The 21,591-nt window shown below is 44.4% G+C and overlaps 1 protein-coding gene across 1 annotated transcript in view; it reads right to left on the bottom strand.

The window, feature by feature from the left end:
* Positions 1–16,549, bottom strand: part of RCL1 (RNA terminal phosphate cyclase like 1) — a 56,046-nt gene extending 39,497 nt beyond the window's left edge. The window contains exons 1-2 of the mRNA XM_043566953.1: positions 16,206–16,549; positions 122–193 (exon numbers count right to left, since the gene is read on the bottom strand). Of these exons, the coding sequence (XP_043422888.1) occupies positions 122–193; positions 16,206–16,341 (208 nt within the window). The 5' untranslated portion in view covers positions 16,342–16,549. The remainder of the gene's footprint in view (positions 1–121; positions 194–16,205) is intronic.
* Positions 16,550–21,591: the final 5,042 nt, after the last annotated feature.

Here is a 21,591-nt window from a genome sequence, read left to right on the forward strand (position 1 = left end):
CACAGGCAGGAAGCCAGGTCTTCCCACCCGAATATTTATCCCGTTAAGTGGCACGAGAAGTAGAGGAATGGGTCAGCAGCACATGTGGCTGCTTTCAGGAATGGGAAGAGAGAGCGCTTACCTGTTTGGTTTATTTCGATCCGAGAACCATTCGTTATTTTGTCCAACAGCCTTATGAAGCTGGCTTCGAAGTCTGTGGGGGAAAGAGAACACAGACTGGTCACTGTTTCCAGAGAAGAGGTCTCATCCGGGAACTGCAGTGGAAGGTCCGTGACCCCTGCACCACACCCGGGTTCGAGTCAGGACAGGGCCGGGACCACTGGCTGAGGAAACCAAAGCACCAGAAAAGCACCGACTGGCATATCTATGTTTAGTGGAACTATGAGAAACAATTCAGCTTTCATATTCCACGACAAACAGCAACTCTACCTGCATCTAATGGGGTATTAATTTCAGCAGCCTAACACCCATAAAGGCCTGTTCTTCTGACCTCAGGCGTGCATGCCGAACAAGGGAGAAGCAGCAGAAAGGAGGGAAGAGTTTTAAAGTCAATTTCGTATTTGTTCCCCACCTGAGAGGGCAGATGAATGTGCAGGCCACCCTCCAGTCTCCGAAGCAGTAAGGGGTCCCGGTTTCCTCCACTCAACACTGTCCCTTCTCTCCCCTCATCAGGCCTCTTACTCACTTGGAGCTATCACCCCAGTTTAGTTTTTCATTTCATTACACACATACTTGAATGTACAATATTACCATCACCTTTTTAATGCGTGAAAAAAAGACTGCAAGAAAAACCACCACGTGTTAACGAATGGGTTTCTCTTCATGGTAGGACGTTGTACGAATTTAACTTTCTTATTTAAATCTTGATGTACATATTTGCTTCAATTCCTTTTACGGACAGATTGTCGTCTAAAACATAAAAAGTGGGCATTACTTAAAAGGGGGGTGGGCAGAGGGGGAAGGAATGGACGTTAAATGTGAAAAAGGAGAGGAGGTAGAATGAAGACTCAGGCAGGACAGCACTTCCTGTAAGTCCTGTGCCTTCCCGTAAGTGGGTCACGCACACACTCGTTCTCTCTCGCTCCCTCTCTGGCGTCAACCTGTGCCCGTGAACAAGGACAGGAAGACTAACTTTTCTGCACCAAAGGCATGGCCACCACCTGGCGATTTAGGCAGTCTGCACCCCTCTATACACTAACAGAAGTTTCCAGCACAGAGCCCAGCAGCCACCTGAACTGATCCAGAGGGCTAAGCAATTCCCGTCCACCTGTGCAGTTACTTATTGCTGCCCCCGCACCCCCGTCACAGTAGATGCTGCAATCCGTACCGAGAACACTGGGCTAGAAGTCAGAGAGGCTCCGGCGAGCCCTGAACAGGGAACGACGGCTAATTCCAGCAGGTGTGCATCAAAGCATGCCTTACAGCCAGACATTCTCTCATTTAATCCTCAAATCCCCACGGCAGGGAGGGCTGTTCCCATTTTATAGGAGGCTGGGGCCCGAGAATGAGGACCAGCAAGTGACGAAGCCGGGGGCTGAGGGCAAGCCTGTCCTTCTCCACGGTCCACACTAACCAGGGACGCCACTTTGCCGAACTCCGTTTAATCCCGAGTCCACCACCTCCTCCAGAAAATCACGGTACCTCTTAACTGTAGGCACTGACCTACCGCAGAGTCCTGCAGACCACTTAATGGGTCCCCAATCAACATTTTTAATGAAACCAGAATAGAATAAACAATGTCAGAGTTAACTGTACGGAGTTAACTGTTGGTGAAACCTTAATGCTTTACAAATATCTGTATGCGTACTTGGTTGTGGTGTCAGGTAGCATCCCAAAGTTTGAAAATAACTCAACTACAAAATGATTTCTATGGCCTCTTTATATAGAGTTCTTAAAGTTTTTACAGTTTTATTTATTTTTGAGAGAGAGAGCGAGTGAGTATAAGCAGGGGAGGGGCAGAGAGAGAGAGGGAGACACAGAATCTGAAGTGGGCTCCAGGCTCTGAACTGTCAGCACGGAGCCTGACATGGGGCTTGAACGCACCAACTGCGAGATCATGACCTGAGGTGAAGTTGGACGCTCGACCAACTGAGCCACCCAGGCGCCCCTAGAATATTCTGGTTTTAAAAATCGGGCATGATCAAGACCACAGCGCCACTTTCTGCCTGTATTTTTAGCAAACGCCACGTGCTCTGCACAAAAAAAGGAAACCTTGATTTGCTCAAGTTTTTGAGGTGACTAAAGGGGATTGAGGAACAAGAATTCATGAATAAAGTCCAAGATTAAACTGCATAGCTCTTACAGATTAGGAAAGAAAAAAGAACATGAAAAAAAAAGCCTAACTTTCAATTTTTTTTTTCTTCTGCAATCCACGGGAGCACTTATGCACCAACACAGTTTAAAACGCCCAGCAGAGGGGCACAGGCAGGAACAGAATGGGCACGTAGAGAGACCTCCAGGCTGGACCATCCCCTGGTCACAGCAAATAGGTGACTCAGAAACAGTACTTCAAAGAACCAAACACAAGAGCTAGTTCCAGAATCCTGGCAACAGCGAAGATATAGCTCCATCACGTGGTACGAGAAAGATCTCAAGTTCACCTAATAATAGTAAGACTGAAGTCCGCAGACTTCATTAAGGCAAGATGTGTAGGATTCGTTGTCCTTTCACTTCCCATACACCCTTTGTGACTCTTCCTCCTCAAGACTGCTCTTGGGGGTACAGTTTCAAGTATCTAAAAACACTGGGGAAAAACATCCAAAAATAGGCACGAGTTTACTGCACTGCTTGGGAATACATGATTAGGTGATAAAGCTATAAAGACCATCGGCACAAATACCATAGTGGTCAGGAGAGTGACTGCCAGCAGCAGCAGAGAAGGGAGTCTCTACTGGAAGATGCCCGGCCCCCTAGGTCAGCAATGTTCCATTTCTTGACGCGGATGGGGTCACACAGGTGTTCACTGTATAACCTTTTAAGCACCACTTTTATGTTTTACGCACGTTATGTTACTGTAGTCAACATTTGTTAAAAATTTATATTATTAGGACCTTCAATCTCAGAATTCATTAAATACTGCCTCTGATACCTAATGCATGCACTCCCCTCCTTAAGGGAAGTGAGCTCATCACTTCTTTAAGGGGCCAGTAACTCTGTAAAACAGTGGCAGTCATCAGCCTGACCCACTCCTAAGAATGGCAAACTATGTCTCAAATAAGGATGTTTATTTATATCTATTTATAACATTCATATATGTTAGATATAAATACATACAGGATATATATCAGAACACTCTATAGCATCAAAATTAAAGAGATTTCTTATATACTGATATAAATCATCTGCATGGTATGCTGAGTGAAAAAAAAGTTGGATGCTGATGGCCATTTGTGTGAAAGAGGACAACATACATACGTACTTGCTTCTTTATGTAAAAAATAGCCCTGGAAAGAAACACAACAAACTAGTAACACTGGTAGCTTCACAGGGAAGGAAAAATAAAAAAGAGACAAAAGCCCATCTTATGAACCCTTTTTGTTCCCTCTGAATTTCATGCCATGCGTATATTTTTTAAAATACATAAAATTTAAATTAAAAAATACAAATAAAGGTACTGTGACACAATTTAAATAGCCAACAAAACCACTTTCATTAAATAGCCTATGAAAGATCTTTCTAAATACTACAGTCATTATGTATAAAATATACATATTCTATGTATATGTAGTAATACATTATGTAACAAATTATATTTTAACTGAAGCATATAACATCTTTCCTAAATTGTCAATATGTCCAGAAAAAAATTACACAACATAATAAAATATTTTGAACAGAAATATTAATTATATCAGAATACACAGAGGTCTACCAAAAACAAGTTTACCATACTAAACATAGTATGAAAAAAAGGAAAAGAGAAAAAACAAACTGAGATTTCAGATACGGAACAGATTTACAAGCCAAAGAGTAAATGACAAAATAATCTCAAAAAGATTTTAAAAGTGGAAAATATAGCAGAAAAAAAATCAAGCTAATTCATTTTAACAAATACGACACAGGGGCACCTGGCTGGCTCAGTCAGTAGAGCATGCCACTCTTAATCTCAGGGTTGTGAGTTCAAGCCCCACACTGTGAGTTTAAGCCCCACACTGAGCATGGAGCCTGCTTTAAAAATTAATCAATTAATTAATTTAAAAAATACAACACAGACCAATAGTCTCATTCATCTCTAAGAAGAAATAAAATGTGAGTTAAGAAAATCAGAAATAAAAAATAATATAATTAAAAAGAAACTATAATCTCTATGGATACATTTGAAATTAATATAGCTATGTAAAAAGATGATAAACAGATAAACAGAAAGAGACATCTAAAACTAAGGGAAGGAGAAAATTTATCAATAAATCAAAAAGATCACTGATGAAGTTGCTGGCAAATGTTTTCCCGACATTCAAAGGAAAATAATTCTTATATTACGTATTCCAAAGAATAACAACAACAAAAGCACAGAGAGATGGCTTCAATCACAGAACAGTTAAGAGCATCACATGCAAAATAAAAAATTACAAACTAATTTATTCTGTTTATTTTTTATGTTTTTTAATCTTTTTTTTTTTTTTTTTAACATTTATTCATTTCTGGGAGTGAGAGGCAGAGTGTGAGCAGGGGAGGGGCAGAGCTGAGAGGGAGACAGAATCCAAAGCAGGCTCCAAAGCAGGCTCCAGGCTCTGAGCTATCAGCAGAGCCCGACGCGAGGCTCAAACCCACGGACCATGAGATCCTGATCTTAGCTGAAGTCAGATGTTTAACTGTTTGGGTGCCCCCAAACTAACTTCATTTAATGAGAACAAATGAGGGGCACCTGAATAGCTCAGTCGGTTAAGCATCTGACTTTGGCTCAGCTCGTGATCTCAAGGTTTGTGGGCTGAGCCACACATCCAGCTCTGCACTGACAGTGTGGAGCCTGCTTGGGATATTCATTCATTCTCTCTTTCTCTTTCTCTCTCTCTCTCTCTCTCTCTCTCTCTCTCTCTCTCTCTCTCTCTCTCTCCCCTTCTCTCTAGGCCCTTCCCCCACTCGTGCTCTCTCTCTCAAAATAAATAAATAAACTTAAAAAAAAAAGAAGACATTATTAAATACAAGATTAAATACAAAAATGGAGGGGGGGGATCAGGTAACTAGCTTAACTACTACTAAAAAGGCATCTGTTAAAATTCACTATCTATTTTTCAGCAAAATTCTGTTTTAAAAAGTATGAAGAATGAATTTATTGTAACAGACTTTTACAGATAAAAACAGAACCCTCTTTAGAAGTTCAAGGAGAACATCTTCATTGGCCTTGGGGTAGACCAAGATTTCTTTACAGGGCAGAGAAAGATTTATAGACTGGGCGACATTAATAGTACTTATTGCTCATCAAAAAAACCCACTAAGTGTGAAAAGACAAGTCACAGAATGGAACTAGTTATTTGCAATACTTTAACACAGAAGCCAAAAATTGTGCCATATTAATCAAATGTGATAGCACGCTATAGCAATGAAAATCAACTACTGCTGCTACAACAAAGATGAATCTTACAAACACGATACAGAACAAAGAAACCAGACATACACAAAAAATACAGACTCGGGGTGCCTGGGTGGCTCAGTCAGTTGAGCATCCAACTTCGGCTCAGATCACGATCTCACAGTTCGTGAGTTCGAGCCCCGCGTCAGGCTCTGTGCTGACAGTTCAGAGCCTGGAGCCTGCTTCAGATTCTGTGTCTCCCTCTCTGTCTCTCTGCCCCTTCCCCGCTCATGCTGTGTCTCTGTCTCTCAAAAATGAATAAACATTAAAAAAAAAATTTAAAAAAAATACAGACTCTATAAGACCACTTATATAAATTACGGTTAACATTTCAGAAATTTAATTTATGGTTCAAAAAGGCAGTTTATTACTTACGCTGCAGGTGGAGAAAATGACGTGACAAAACAAGCATGAGAGGGGTCTCAGGGCTGCTGTTTTTTGTTTTTTGGTTTTTTTTAATTTTTTTTTCAACGTTTTATTTATTTTTGGGACAGAGAGAGAGCATGAACGGGCGAGGGGCAGAGAGAGAGGGAGACACAGAATCGGAAACAGGCTCCAGGCTCCGGGCCATCAGCCCAGAGCCCGATGCGGGCTCGAACTCACGGACCGCGAGATCGTGACCTGAGCTGAAGTTGGCCGCTCAACCGACTGAGCCACCCAGGCGCCCCTCAGGGCCGCTGTTTTATTTCTTGGCATGGATAATGGCTATGGGAGTATATCCCCTTTGTAATAATTCACCAAGCTATATATTTCTGATCTTTGCACTTTTATTAATGTGTAGTACACTTTGGTAAAAGTTCATTTTTAAAAAATAAAAACCAAGTTCAAAGAAAGAGTACCTTTAAAAAATAGAAAAACGTAAAGAAATCCAATCATCTCTCTAATCTGCTATGCTAGAAATACCATTAAATACATCTCCAAAAAAAAAAAAAATGCAGAAGGTGTCAATACAAGGAAGAAATCACAACTGAGGGAAAAGTTAGCTTACCAATTAGGCAAGAGGATTTCACATACTTTGATTTGACCCCACATTTTAAGAAAGCATTGTCTTTGGCCTAGCAATTCCACATCTAGAACTCTATCCTGCAGAAATAGAAGTATGCTAGGAGATAGATACAAAAAATTTTATTGCTGTTTTATTTATAATAACAAACATTGAAGATTACTTTTTTTGTCCCATACTTTCAGGTGCTTATACAAAAACCTGTAAAAGAAATAAAATTAACAGAGGAAAATTTAATTCTCTGATTTATACTGCTTTATGACCTTCCAAGTTTCCCATTTATACATAAATTCTTCAGTTGTAGTCCTTTTCTTTACAAACACATTGGGAGGAAAAATACAATCACGTCAATTGGTGTAGAAAAGGCATTTGACAAAATACAACACTCATTCATAATAATGATAAACTCTTAGAACAATACGAATAGAAGGGAACTGTCTCAATTTCATGGAAAGCGTCTTCAAAACAAAACAAAACATAACAAAAAAAAAACCCCACACAGCTAACATTACGCTTAGCAGCCAAACGCTGGAGGCTTTCCCCCTAAGACAGTGAACACGGCAAGGCAGTTTGCTCTCACTGCATACTTAATATGGTGCTAGAAGTTTCAGCGAGTGCAGTAAGGAAAAGGAAATAAAGCCATGAAGTTCAGAAAGATAAAACTATTCCCATTTGCAGATGGCATGGTTGTTTACACAGAAAATCCAAAAGGGGTGCCTGGGTGGCTCTGTCAGTCAAAGGTCTGACTTTTGATTTCAGCTCAGGTCATGATCTCATGGTTTGTTAAGACTGAGCAGAGGGCCTCTGTGCTGACGGCATGGAGCCTGCCTGGGATACTCTCTCCTTCTCTCTCTGCCCCTCCTCAGCTTGCACACACACACACACACACTCTCCCTCTCAAAATAAATAAACTTAAAAAAAAAAAAAATCCCAAAGACTACAAAAAGACTCCCAGAGCTAACAATTTCGCAAGGTTACAGGATAAAAGATACACATCTTCTGAAAAATGAACTGATTTTCTATATACTAGCATTGAATAGATGGAGACCAACACTAAAAATACCATACCATTGACAACTGCTCAAAAAAGTAAAATATTTAGGTGTAAATCTAACAAAATGTGTATAGGACTCATATACTGAAAACCACACAAGGTTCCTGTCAAAATCCTAACAAGATTCGTGTTTAGATAAGACAAGATCATTCTAAAATTTATATGGAAAGGTAAAAGAACCAGAATACCTTATAAAATCACAAAAAGTAAGAGTAAAGCTGGAGGGATCAGCCTACACGATGACAGGTACAGTAATCAAGAGTACGTGCTACTGGCCAAGGAACAGACCTATAAATCAGTGGAACCGGATTAAGGCCCCAGAAACAGAACCACACAAATGTGCCCAACTGATTTTTTTACAAAGGTACAAAAGTGATTCAATGGAAGAAAGATAGCCCTTTCAACAAATGGTGTTGGAGTAACTGGACACCCATAAAACCAAAAAAAAAAAAAAAAAAAGGAACCTCAACCTAAGTTTTAAACCTAGTACTAAAATCAAATGTAAAACTATAAAACCTTTAGAAAACAGAACATGAAAAATCTCTGGGATCTAGAGCTAGGCAACGAGATCTTAGCTTCAACAACAAAAGCACAAGCCATAAAAGACAAATTTGACAAATTCTATTACATTAAAAGTAAAATCTTGCTCTGCAAAATACCCAAAATAAGAGAATGACAAGACTGGGGGTACCTGGCGGGCTCAGTCGGTGGAGCGAGCACCTCTTGATGTCAGGGTCATGAGTTCAAGCCCCACACTGGGTATAGAGCCTACTTAAAAGAGAGAGAGAGAATGAAAAGACAAGCTCTAAAGTGGGATAAAATATCAGCCGTCCACATATCTGACAAAGGGCCAGAACACATAAAGAGAATTCTCAAAACTTAAGGGTCAAAACAATCCTACTAGGAAATGACGTCCAAGGAGGCAGTGAGCACAGCAAGTACTACACCTATCACCCACCCATGAAGACACCCATGAAGATGGCCAAAATAGAAACCGGGAGCCCACTGGCAGGAGGCTTCGAGGACGAGCCTGGGGAACCACGAGGCCCAGAGGCGGCATGGCGTCCCCCCCTCCCCCATCCCAGTCCTTGGTGGAGTACCCTATCCGACTCCTCTTGCGACGGCCACCGGCTGTGGCTGACGGCCGCCTCTCTGGACTGTGGCGCTTCTGCACTGCCTGTGCCCTGAACGGCCACACCCTGCAGCTCCCGATGGCATCCCAGGTGTGCAAGGACCATGGGCTCTGTCCCCTTCCTTGTCTCTTTCCTCCTTTTCTGGGGTGGGGTGCTCCTGGGTTTTGTGATCCTCCTCTGAAACCGGGTTACACTCACTGGTGTTCCTCTTCCTTCTGAACGCCATCGGTGGCCTCTACATCAACAGCATCACCCACCCGTGGCCACCACCCAGGAAACGGCAGCCCGCCCTCCAAATCCAAGAACATCAAGTTCTACAAGAAAGTGTGGTCAAGATGGGACTTTTCCAACATGTGACCTCTGATGGGGAAAGGGGTAGGACAATGACCTTGAAACTGCTGCCTCTCAGCCAATGACCTTTGGAGGTCATCCAGAAAGAGCCCAGCAGATTCTGCAGCTGGTCTGCAGGGCCAGAGGCAGGAGGGGGCCTCAGTGCCACCAGCTGCACAGGCTTAGCCAAGTTATCAAGATGCTGATTTTAGAAAAAGTAACACATTTTAAAACCTTTTAGGGTTTGAAAAATAAAATAATAATAAAAGAAAAATAAATAATTAAAAAAGAAAAATAATAAAAAATAAAGAGTGACAATGCCAAATACTGGCAAGGGTGTACAGAACCTAAACACCCCACATTGCTGATGGCAATATAAAATGGTAAACCCACAATGGAAAACAATGTGGCAGTTTAAGTATGCAAACTACCACACAACCCAGCAACTACACTCCCAGGCATTTATCCCAGGCAAAGACTTACGTTCACATAAAACCCTGTACACAAATGTTTATAGCAGCCTTACTCAGAATGGCCCCCAAACTGGTAACAATCCACATGTCTTTCAACAGGTGGATGGTTAAGAAAAACTGTGGTACTTTCATACCATGGAAGACTGTTCAGCAATAAAAAGGAACAAACTTGATTCAAAAAAAACTTAAATCTCCAGAGAATCATGCTGAGTGAAAAGTCAATTGCATAAGGTTACTTACTATGATTTCACTTATATAACATTCTCTGAATGACAAAATTATAGGAATGGAGAACAGATTATCGATTGCTAAGGGTTAAGAAGTTGGTGGGGCAAGGAGGAAAAATGAGAGTGGCTACAAAAAAAGGGCAACTTGAGGAATCCTTGTGGTAATGTTCAGTGTCTTTACTCTTACCAATGTCAATTTCCTGGAAATGATACTTTACTATAGTTTTTCCAGATGTTACATATGGGGGAAACTGGCTAAAGTACAGACAAGATCTCTTGGTATTATTTATTACAACTGCATATGAATCCACAACAATCTCAAAATCAAAAGTTTAGCTTTCAGGGTGCCTGGATGACTCACACAGTTAAACATTCAACTCTTAATTTCAGCTCAGGTCATGATCTCATGGTTTGTGGGATCAAGCCCCATGTAGGGCTCTGAGCTGACAGCTGCGAGCCTGCTTGGGATTCTCTCTCTCCTTCTCTCTCTCTCGGCCCCTGCCCCAACCACATGCACACACACACACACTCAAAATAAACATTTTTAAAAAACAAAAAATAACTAAAAACTTAGTTTCTTTTTTTTCTTTTTTTTTTTTTTTAATTTTTTTTTCCACATTTTTTATTTATTTTTGGGACAGAGAGAGACAGAGCATGAACGGGGGAGGGGCAGAGAGAAAGGGAGACACAGAATCGGAAACAGGCTCCAGGCTCCGAGCCATCAGCCCAGAGCCTGACGCGGGGCTCAAACTCACGGACCGCGAGATTGTGACCTGGCTGAAGTCGGACGCTTAACCGACTGCGCCACCCAGGCGCCCCAAAAACTTAGTTTAAAAAAAAAAAACATGGTACACAGTTCCATCTGGAACAGCATTTTACAGCTTCCAAGCAACAGCAGATGTGAAAGAAGACCATTAGGATTCTTAGCATTTGTCTTTAAAAGATGAGTATCTCATTTGGGGCTCCCAATAATTGTCAGGTGGCAGCAAACTGTAACAGTCAACAGAGGCACAAAAGGGCAGGTTCCCGATCAACAAGACACTATTCAATCTACTATCGTTACTAAAATAAAATACAGGTGCTCCTTGTGGTATACTAAGTAATGGGTGGAGTGCCTGGGTGGCTCAGTCAGTTAAGCACCCGACTCTTGATTTCAGCTGAGGTCATGATCTCAGGTTGTGGGACTGAGACCCTCACTGGGCTCTGTGCTGACAGCATGGAGCTTGCCTGGGATTCTGTCTCCACCTCTCTCTCTGTTCCTCCCCTGCTCACATGCATGCTCTCTCAAAATAAATAAACACTCAAAAGAAAATAAATAAATGTATTTGGTCTTTGTTCCCAATTCCTGGCACAGAGCTCCTAAGACCCTTGGAAGTTCCAAAATAATAGGAGTGTCTTTTAAAATTTATTCATAAGGAGCCCCTTTGGAGGACACTTGAATTTATGCTGATGAGGTGACTTAGGATGAGGCCCATATACAGCCTCAGAATAGGACTGGTCACCAGAAAAAAAGTGATTAGAGGCTTGGAAACTTCGGCCCCACCAACTGACCCTGAGCGAAGGGGAGGCTGCCTGGAGATTAAATCCTGTAAAACTCTAGAACAAGGAGAGAACTTCCAGGCTGGTGAATGAACACACATGCTGGAAGGGTGGCATACTCTGGTTCCAGAGGGACAGAAGCCCTTGCTTCGGGACCCTTCGGGGCCTGGCCCTACATACCTCATCTGTGTGTGTGCAGCCGTATCCTTCATAAAATCCTTTATAATAAACTGGTAAATTAGTGTTTTCCTGAGCTTTGTGAGCAAATTATCAGTAGCAAATTATCAGTCCAAGAAGGGGGTGTGGGAACCCCCGATTTATACAGCCAGTTGGTCATAAGTACAAGCGGCCTGAACGTGCGATTGGGACTTGTGATTGGCACCTCAAGTGGCAGCAGTCTGGTGGGACCGAGCCCTTACCCTGTGGGATCTGAAGTTATCTCCATGTAGACAGTGTCAGAATTGAGTTAAATCTGTAGTACACCCAGTTGTTGCTAGTTGAGAACAGGAGAACTGCTTTGTAGGGGAAAAAACCCACACATCTGGTGTTAGAAGTATTCAGAGGAGAAAAACAAGTTTCCCTTACAATTCTCCTTCCAGAAGATGCAATTTATGAACAGCCAGACTTATCCCCAAAACAACCCATCAATTTACCAAAAGATGTTTTCCTTTCAAAGGACCTCTATGTAGCACGTTTCAGCAACACATCTGAAGGAATTCTTTTCATTAAAACTCCATTCGCCCCTCCCTTTTCGGAATCTCATCTGCTTGTGCCCCATGCGGCACTCCCGTGGGTCCACGTAACTCCTCTCTCCAATATCACAGGGGAACCCAGGCTCAGTCAGGTGACTGGCTCAGGGACGGGGACCGGAGCTCAGGGACCAGGGCCGGAGCAGGCCTGCGTCCTAACTGCTAACGCAGGGCTCCTCCTTCCCAAGTCTATCCTTCTGTTATTCCCACTTAAAACGGCCATCATTCTCGCGGAATTCTTTCCATTTGGACCTCACCTTACCCACTGTGAACTCAACCTAACCCTGCATGACACAGCCCTCAGGAAATCCAGAGACAGAGGCAGTGTGGACGGCTGCTTTATAACATGACAAGGAACAGCCAAGTCCATCATGCAGTTCAAAGGGAGAACAAGCCCGGAGGGCGGGAGCTGGCTGCAGTCTCCTTCCAGCCCTGCGGTCAACCTCACCAGCTAGTTTACCTAATGCTAACTATGCCTTGGCTTTCTACCTGCAGGAAAACAGCAGCCAAAAAAAAAAAAAAAAAAGATTTTCTCCTAATAGGAAGAGTAGAACGAAACACAACTGTTCAAGTTTCTCAAGAGTGAAGCAAAAATTACACATATGGTTGTACAATTAATAAAAGCAATTCCAGGATCATCTTTCCTTGTGGCTCAAATTCTTCTCATTATGTACAATCCCTCTGCGTTGGAAGGAGGCACTTTTATTTAAGAGGTCAGCTTGTCTGCCTGAAGTCACAGAGTGTGACCCTGTGCCTCATCCCCTTCTGAATCCCCGAGCAGCTTTCTTGGTTGACATGCGGCTATTCCCAACCATCGGAGACACGGGGAAAAGAAAAAAAAAAGGAAAAGGCTTAATAATGAAGTCTTGTATGCCAGGGTGTGTTTCAACATCCACACTGTTGACATTTTGGGCACGACTGTTCTTCATGTGAGGAAGCTGCCTGGTGCAGGATGTTTATGGTACCCCTGGGCTCCACCCACTAGATGCCAGAAGCAGCCTCCCAGTTGTGACCACCAAAAATATCCCCCAAAACTGCCAAATGTCCCCCTGGGAAGCAAAACTGCCCTCGTGGAAAACCACTACATTATACATAATACATACAAATACTTGGGAGCCGTCACCCAAAAGGAACCCTTTAGACTGAAAAAAGAAGATGAAATCAAGGCACAATTCTCTTTAAAAGAAGACAAAGTTGAAAGTTGTGAAAAGTTCCCATATAGAAGCAGGAACGGATTTCGGACACTAGACAGCAGAACTATACTCGAGGCAGAAGTTACGTAGTAAAACCAGCTAACTAACGTTTATTCTGCCGACATGCCAGGCACTGTTCGGGGCACTTCGAGTGTTATTTCACTTAATCTTTACAAAAACCCTATGAGGTTGGTAACGCTGGCCTCGCTTTACCGATGAAAAAACCGAGGCTCGGAAATGTTAAAGAACTCACCCAAAGTCCAAGAGCTAATATAGCAAAAGCAGAACCAGGACCCAAACCAAGGTCTGACTCAGACCAAGCTCTTAACCACCCAGCTACTACAACCGCAACACATTAAGCATTTTACCTCAACGTAATAAACAAAGAACTCTTTGACTTACAAGCTGTTCCCTTCACCGACAGTGATTCTGGCAGTCACCATCCTATCTGTCCAGACCGGCAGCAGACACAGAAAGTGTTCCTTCGATAAGCCCCAGGGAAGCCTCTGCCCTACCTCCTCTGAGTCCCTTCACAGCGCTCAGCCCTTCCTAGTCCACGTTACTCAAGCCACTCTCTCAAGCACTTCCTACTTCGAAAGCTCCTGGAGGATGGAGCAAGCAGCTTCTCATGTTTACACTCCCACGAAGCCTTGCATATGCTGGGGCTCAGTAACCTTTTCTGAACCACTGCCCCTGAGGCAGGCCCCACACCCCCCACCCTCCAGAAGGGATGATTAAGCAAGCACCTTCAAGAGATGCAAGTTTTCTACTTAAGCCGAAGATTTTATTGGATAGGCTGAGTTGTTGCCAATTCTCAGAACCTGAGTCAGAAAGAGTCAGAAAGGGACAGATGATTGGCAACACAGCCCCCTGGCTACACCTTCAATCAAACTACCAAGGGCTTTCTCGACTATGACCATGTATCTTGTATCAGGGGCCCCTTGTATTGACATCCATAAACAGGCACGTATGTGTGTGGATATGCATATGTATACATACACAGGGGTGTGTAACTATGAATGCATATATATACATTTATCTCAGTTCCCTCTTGAAGAAATTAAGCAAACATCTACAAGATTTCTCAGGACTTGGAACCAGCACAAAGAACTCTAAATCAGGAGCCTCTTTTTTTTTCCCCCTTGGTATATTAATCAGGTAGGAAAAATAAGGCTCTATGTAGTGCTCCCCATAAAACACCAGCACATCTGCCAACAAGCACTACCTCCCCCAGGTAGTGGAGTCTGGCGTCGTTTCAGGAAAAGTGCAAAGTGGCCCGGCCCTGTTGGAAGAAATGAGAGTTCGTGTGCGTGGCAGCGAAGAGAAGTTCACAAACAGAGGACCGGGGCAGGGGGGAGGGAAGAATCCTTTGGAACATTAAATATTAGTTTGGAGGCCACCTGTCGAAAGACAAACACTAAATTGTATCTTACAGGTACTATATTTTCCACAGAAATCCCAGGTTTCCAGGACACAGTGCTTCTATTCCTATTAAAACAAAACACACAAACAAACAAAAACTACGCCCAGTGTTCACAGAAGGAGAAGCTGGTCGTACCATATCCAGCCAATGGCAAGTTCTCTAGAGTAACCTGGAGGTAAAAGGGAGAGCTGGCTGAGAATGCCACAGAGGAAAGCAATCAAGCAATTGCTTTGCCCAAACAGACACAAAATACGGGCAAGAAATGTGGAGAATACCCAGCATAAACCATGCTTGGGGTCCCTCCTTAAACTTCCTCAGGGTTTCTGAGCAGTAGACAGAAGACAATCATGTACCAACACAAACCTTTCTCATGGTCACCAGGTATGAAGGGTCTTCTGGTTCTTTCTTTGCTAACCCTCTGTCTCCATCAATGACATGGCATTTTCCCTTTATGCGCAACCAATCACCATTCAAGAGAAGCAGAAATGTAACCCTCCAGAATAGGCATCAGACAGATGATGAAACGGGCTGGCCACATAGTACAGAAGTTGGTGCAAAATTACACACTTCGACACGACCCACAAAGCTTCCAGGACCAACCACAAACCCTCTCCTTCAAGGTGCAGATAGGTTTTTCCTTCCTCCCCCCCCCCCACCGCCCCCCACTTCGGGGGGCTCTCTCAGTTTGGGATAACCAGACAGAAGCTTTAAAATGCATGTGTCCAGGGGACCAGTTGAAAATCGGCACCACTTAACTTGATCTGGGTTTAAACAGGGCCTGTTTTATAATCAATCCACCGTTGTAGGGCAAAGGGGGGACTCGGAAACCTGTAGTTTAGCGCTTGTCACCAAATCTCTTACTAAAGGCAAGGCAATTAGGCCCATGACTGATAAAAAATTTATCCCAAAGCTTCCGTCCTGCGCACATCACAGATACGGCTAAAAACAAAGAATTTTTAAAATGTCTTTAATCCACATCCACAGAGAGGTGTGAGGGCAGCCGAGAAATCATGGCGACAGGGACAGCCGATGTCCATGGGGGCAGCTGTTTCTGAGACGTGTTTTGGGACAGGACGCGGAACCAACCAGTGGTAGGTACTTTTCTCTCCAAATCTCTCTCCATCTTATAACTGCCCAATCACATTTCGGTCCAGCAAACTGCCTTTATCCTTTGAGAGGTTCTCGGCGAGGGCGAGACCAAGAGGGACCGAAGGCGGGCGAGGGGGCGATGCCCGGGATTTGTTGCAACACGTAGTGCTGGAAAACGTGTAGCTGTTTACTACCAGCGCCCCGGAGCCGCCAGCGCAGCGCGCCGCGGAGCACGCCCCTCGGGCCCGACCCCGCCTCCCCCACCCCAGCCCCGGCGCGCCCGGGTGCGGGGGCGACGCGCCACTAGCCCTCCCCGCCGCGCCCGCGGGACGCGCAGGCTCCCCGCGCGCCGCCCCCCGGGGCATCGGCGCCGCACGCCCGCGGCCCCCACGCCCATCCTGCGCGCTGCCCGCCCCGAGGTACCTCGGAGGCCCGGGTTGTCGTCTCTGGCCCGAATCCTTCGGATTTTGACGGGGCGCCCACTCAGGGTGGACAGGACCAGTCGTTGGCGCAAGAAGTTGCAGCCCGCGTAGCTGAGGGAGTGCGACTGGGTCGCCATGTGCGCGCCCTCGGCAAAGGTGCCGGCGGCTGGGGCGCAGCGACTTCGGACGGGCGCGAGGGTCGCGACCCCGGCGGCGGCGGCGACAGCGGCGGTGGTGACCCGGGCTCTCTCTCGTAGCCCCGCAGCCCCCGGCGCGTCCACGTGGTTTGGAACAGGAAGACGGAGAGACGAGACACCGGGTCAGAGGGGAGAGGGGCGGAGTCGGTGACCGACACCCCGCCTCCCCACCCGACCGGGGGCGGCTCCCGCGCTTGATCTCGCGGCTATTGGTCCGCGCGAGATCAGGGCGGTGCCCATGCCGCGCTTCCGTTGGCCAGCGCTGGAGCTGGGCGGTGCCCGGGCCGCGCTGCCATTGGCCCGCGCTGGAGTGGGGCGGTGCCCGGGCCCCGGCAACAGCGCCTGGCGGGAGGGAGCGCGTGCGGGGGGTGGCCCGAGAGCCCGGTGTGGTAGCTCGCTTGCCCCGCAGGTCTCCCTGGGGTCTCTCCTGGCGTGGCGGCCGGGGGAGGCGACGGGCTGGGGTTGGGTGCCTACCACATGCCTGGTACTTAGCCTCAGTACTGACCGCAAACCCTAAATGTGGAAGGTATTATCTCCCCGCCTTTTTCTTTATAGAGGAGAAAACGGGATTGGCGCGCTCATCCAGTTGCAGACTCCGCGCTGAGCACGCTGCCGGCGCTGTCCCCACGCTCCCCGCTGTCACCAGGCGGGGTAGTCCCATTCCCTCCTTACGCTTGAGGAAAGATTCGAGGAACATTGCACAGGTGACAGTGGCCGCATGCTTTGGGACCGGAGTCTTGCGACACCAGGCCATTGCTTGTTTTATTATGAGACACCAAGATTTCTTTTCCCCTTTCACATCGGTCCCTTTACATTCACAGCGCTTCTCGCCAAGTCTGTTCCTCCCACCCCGCATGCCTCAAAATGGGTAGTTGTAATAACTTCACACATACACACACGGACTCTGCTTTCCCTTCTTTCCTATCTTTTTAATCCTGCACACCAGAATCTTCCCAAAGATTGGATTGTGTCACTCCTCGGCTCAAAAACCTTAAGAGAGGCGCAGATATCTATCAAATGACCACGAACTGAAGAATCCAATATCATAATAACACGGGTTTGCAACCGTTCTTGGACAATATCACCAGATCATGAGTTCCAGAACATTTAGGGGCTAGGCAGGGGGAGGGAGGAAGATGGCAGAGATCTGCAAGGGGTGGAGCTTAGGTAAGATTAACCAAGGTAGCAAGTCTTGCGTGGATGAGACTGGGTTATGAGGAACCACTGGAGAGGTCTGAACTCCCACAGAGTGACAGGTTATTAGAGGAAAAGACAGAATTTAACAAGCAGTGCAGAAGTCTATTAAGGGAGGTGGGTAATGCATTTATATTATTGCCATTTCTTGAGACTGCCTTTCAGGAAATTGGCAGTGTCTTCCCATGTGAGTATTGAAAGCTCCTGGACCTCTGAGGGCGTTCTTTGAATCCTGCAATGGTCTGTGCCAAAGCAAATACAGGCGCCATCACACCAGGAGTGGATTTTTTTTTTAATACCATCTCATTTTAATTCCTCAACAACCTTAAAACACAGCTACTATACTCTGTAGCAAACCCCGTCGATGCCTTGTTCATATCCCTTCAGCAATGCAAATCTGCTCATTTTCCTCCAACAGCACCTGTATCTCTTTGTCTAAGGGTTTTTCCCACCTGCATGGAACTCAGTAGACCAAAGGTGCTGAGAAATTGGGGCACCTGGTGGCTCAGTCGGTTAAGCGTCTGGCCCTTGATTTCAGCTCAGGTCATAATCTCACATTTCATGAGATGGAGCCCCAGTTAGGTTCTGCACTGACAGAGCATGGAGACTGCTTAGGATTCTCTCTCTCCCTGTGTCTTTCTGCTATCTCTCACTTGTGCTCTCTAAATAAATAAATAAATAAACTTAAAGGAAAAAAAAAGTGCTGAGGAATTAATCCCCAGAGTCCTCAACCAATGACTGATGGGCATTGATGTATAAATATCCCAGATCCTGAACCCTTGGACAAAATAGCTCTGTGGTATATATTTTACAGTGTTTCCCTAGAGTTCCGCAGAGGTTTTAAGTTCCAGCTGCCCACTGTGGTGACTTACCTGGTGACTAGCTTCCTCTCTTCCCTGAATACTTCTCAGCTGCCTTCTGATACTTCCTGGGATTAACTCCCAAATAAACTACTTCCACTCGAATTATTGTCTCAGAGTCATCTTCTGGGCAGAGTGAATCCTGATCTTTAAAATTTGAGAACTGAGGTTGAGAGAGAATAAATGACCTGCTTAAAGTGGCATAGCTAATAAATGACAACCAGAATAGAAATCCCATCTTCCTGTTTGTCTCCCTCTGTAGCTCCCTCTCCCTCTCTCTTGAGTCACATATCTTTGGAACCCTGAATCTCCAGTAAAAAGTCTAGCTACCATAAGGCTGCCATGCCAGAGAGACCACACAGAGTGCTGACTATTCCAGTGGACAGCATTCGGAGGAGTCCAGTCCCCAGCCAGCCTCCAGCCAGTTTATGGAGCCACTATGGCTGACACCATTTGGAGCACAGATAAGCTGTCCTCACCAAGCCCTGCCCAAGCTGCATATTCCTGAACTAAAACGATTGGTCCTGTTTTAAGCTATGAGTTTGGGGGTAGTTTGTTACACAGTAACAGATAACTAAAACTACATGTCTCTGATTTCCCATAATTCTAGGTTAGCCAACCCCGAGAGATTTGAAAGATTTGGAAGACAAGCGCAAAGGCACAGCCACGTTGTTCATGTTTGAAAGGTCACTGCAGGGTAGCAGGCTCTCTTGCAGCTCACATACTTACCCGAGGCTGACCTTCCTTATTGGACTGGGCCCCTAGCTCCTCCAGCTTCCGCCAGATCCTGCTTTAGCAACTCCAGCTGCTGGGCCAATTATGCATTTACCTCCATGATGAAGGACACCATCTTCTACTGGTCCCTCACATCATTGAGGTTGGACGCTTGCAGGCAGTGAGAGAGTGATGCGCGTTCCAGCATGTCCTACTGACTTTGGGTCCTATCAACAGGCACAAAGGCAACAGCCTCACAGACTGAAATCAGCCTCCACGATTGCATTAGATCAAATCCCTATAGCAAATCTCCAGTGAGTGGTTCTGCTTTTTTTTTTTTTTTTTTTTGAACCCTGACTGGTACGACAAGTCATTATTGAAAGTTTACTGAGAGTAAGGCTCTCAGCTAAAGGCTTTGCATACATGATCTTACTGGTCCTCACACCAACTAGGTCAAAAGTTGGATTTTAAGTATATAGGGGTTTAGGATATAATTCTCTCTACTTTCATGTATATTTGAAATTGCCCATTACAAACTTTTTAATCTCATAGATTTTTCTTCACACCAAATGATAAATGACATATACCTTGCCTTATAATCACATCCATACAAAAAAAGATAAGGATAAGGATAATATAAGGATAAGAGTGTCCTTGGCTCAGCAATGGGACATTGAATTTAGGGACCAGAGTAGAAATGGATTCTTCCCCATCTGTACAAAAAGTTGCTCAACACATTTCTACCCACTCTGCTATCTCATCATCTCCTTTATTCAAACCATAGTGGTTCTATAGGATTTTTCTCAGCTCAGCCTGGAAATAATGATTACCTGTTTCAGTTTTAGGATGAATTTCTGTGTTTAGTGCTCTGCCCTGGGCTCGCACAATAACTATTCACAACTACATTTTTGCATAACCTATTTATGTGGGCAGCCTTCCTGAAAACACTGAGCGATCCAGTGAGTGCAAGAACAGTATTCGGTCATGTAGAGTAGAGGTAGTGTCTTACCATTGTATCCCCAGTGCTTAGCACCTAGCAGGAGTTCAACAAGTATGACTAGAATCAATTACTTAATCAATTAATTGAAAGAGACATGGATATCCTAAATCAATAAATCCAGAACTATCTAAACCAGTGGATTTCAAACCTTAGCATGTACAGGAACTGCCCGGAGGGCTTGTGGGTTTTGTTTTGTTTTGTTTTTTACATTTTTTATTTTATTTTTTGAGAAACAGAGACAGAACACAAGCAGGGAAGGAACAGAGAGAGGGAGATACAGAATCTAAAGCAGGCTTCAGTCCCTGAGCTGTCAGCACAGAGCCTGATGTAGGGCTCAAACCCACAAACATGAGATCATGACCCGAGCCAAAGTCAGACACTTAACCGACTGAGCCACCCAGGTGCCCCAGAGGGCTTGTTAAAACATAGATGGCTATGGTAAAATACTGAGAGTTTTTCCTCTAAGATTAAGAACAAGACAAAGATGTCCATTCTCAAAACTTTATTCAACATAGTACTGGAAGTCCTAGCCACAGCAATCAGACAAGAAAAAGAAATAAAAGGCAACTGAATTGCTAAGGAAGAAGTAAAATTGTCACTATTTTTGGATGACATGACACTATACAAAGAAAACCCCAAAGAGTCCACCAAAAAATACTGTTAAAAGTAATACATGAATTCAGTAAAGTTGCAGGATACAAAATTAATACACATAAATCTGTTGCATTTTTATACACTAATAACAAAGTAGCAGAAAGAGAAATTTTTAAAAATCCCATTTATAATTATACCCTCCCTCCCCCCGACACACACACACAAAACCCTAGGAATAAACTTAACCAAGGGAGTGAAAGACCTGTACTCTGAAAACTATAAAACAATGATAAAATAAATTGCAAAGCAACATGAACAATGGAAAGATATACCATGCTCATGGATTAGAAGAATTAATATTGTTAAAATGTCCATATACCCTTGGAGCACCTGGGTGGTCAGTTAAGCATTTGACTCCTGATTTTGGCTCAGCTCATGATCTCACAGTTCATCATCGAGCCCTGCATTGCACTTTGTGCTGACAGCACAGAGCCTGCTGCTGCTGTGCATGTGTGTGTACTCTCTCTATCAAAATAAATGATTAAACATTTTTTAAAAGTCTATATACCCAAAGCAATCTACAGATTCAATGTAATACCTATTAAAATACTAATATCGTTTTTCACAGCACTAGAACAAAGAATTCTAAAATTTATGTGGAACCACAAAAGACCTCAGGTAGCCAACAATCTTGAGAAAGAATAAAGCTGGAAGAATCACAATCTCAGATTTTAAGATCTACTACAAAGCTAAAATAATCAAAACAATATGGTACGGGCACAAAAAGTAGACATTTAGATCAATGGGAAAGAATAGAGAGCCCAGAAA

The sequence above is a fragment of the Prionailurus bengalensis genome, chromosome D4 (genome assembly GCF_016509475.1).
Source record: "Prionailurus bengalensis isolate Pbe53 chromosome D4, Fcat_Pben_1.1_paternal_pri, whole genome shotgun sequence".
NCBI lineage: Eukaryota > Metazoa > Chordata > Mammalia > Carnivora > Felidae > Prionailurus > Prionailurus bengalensis.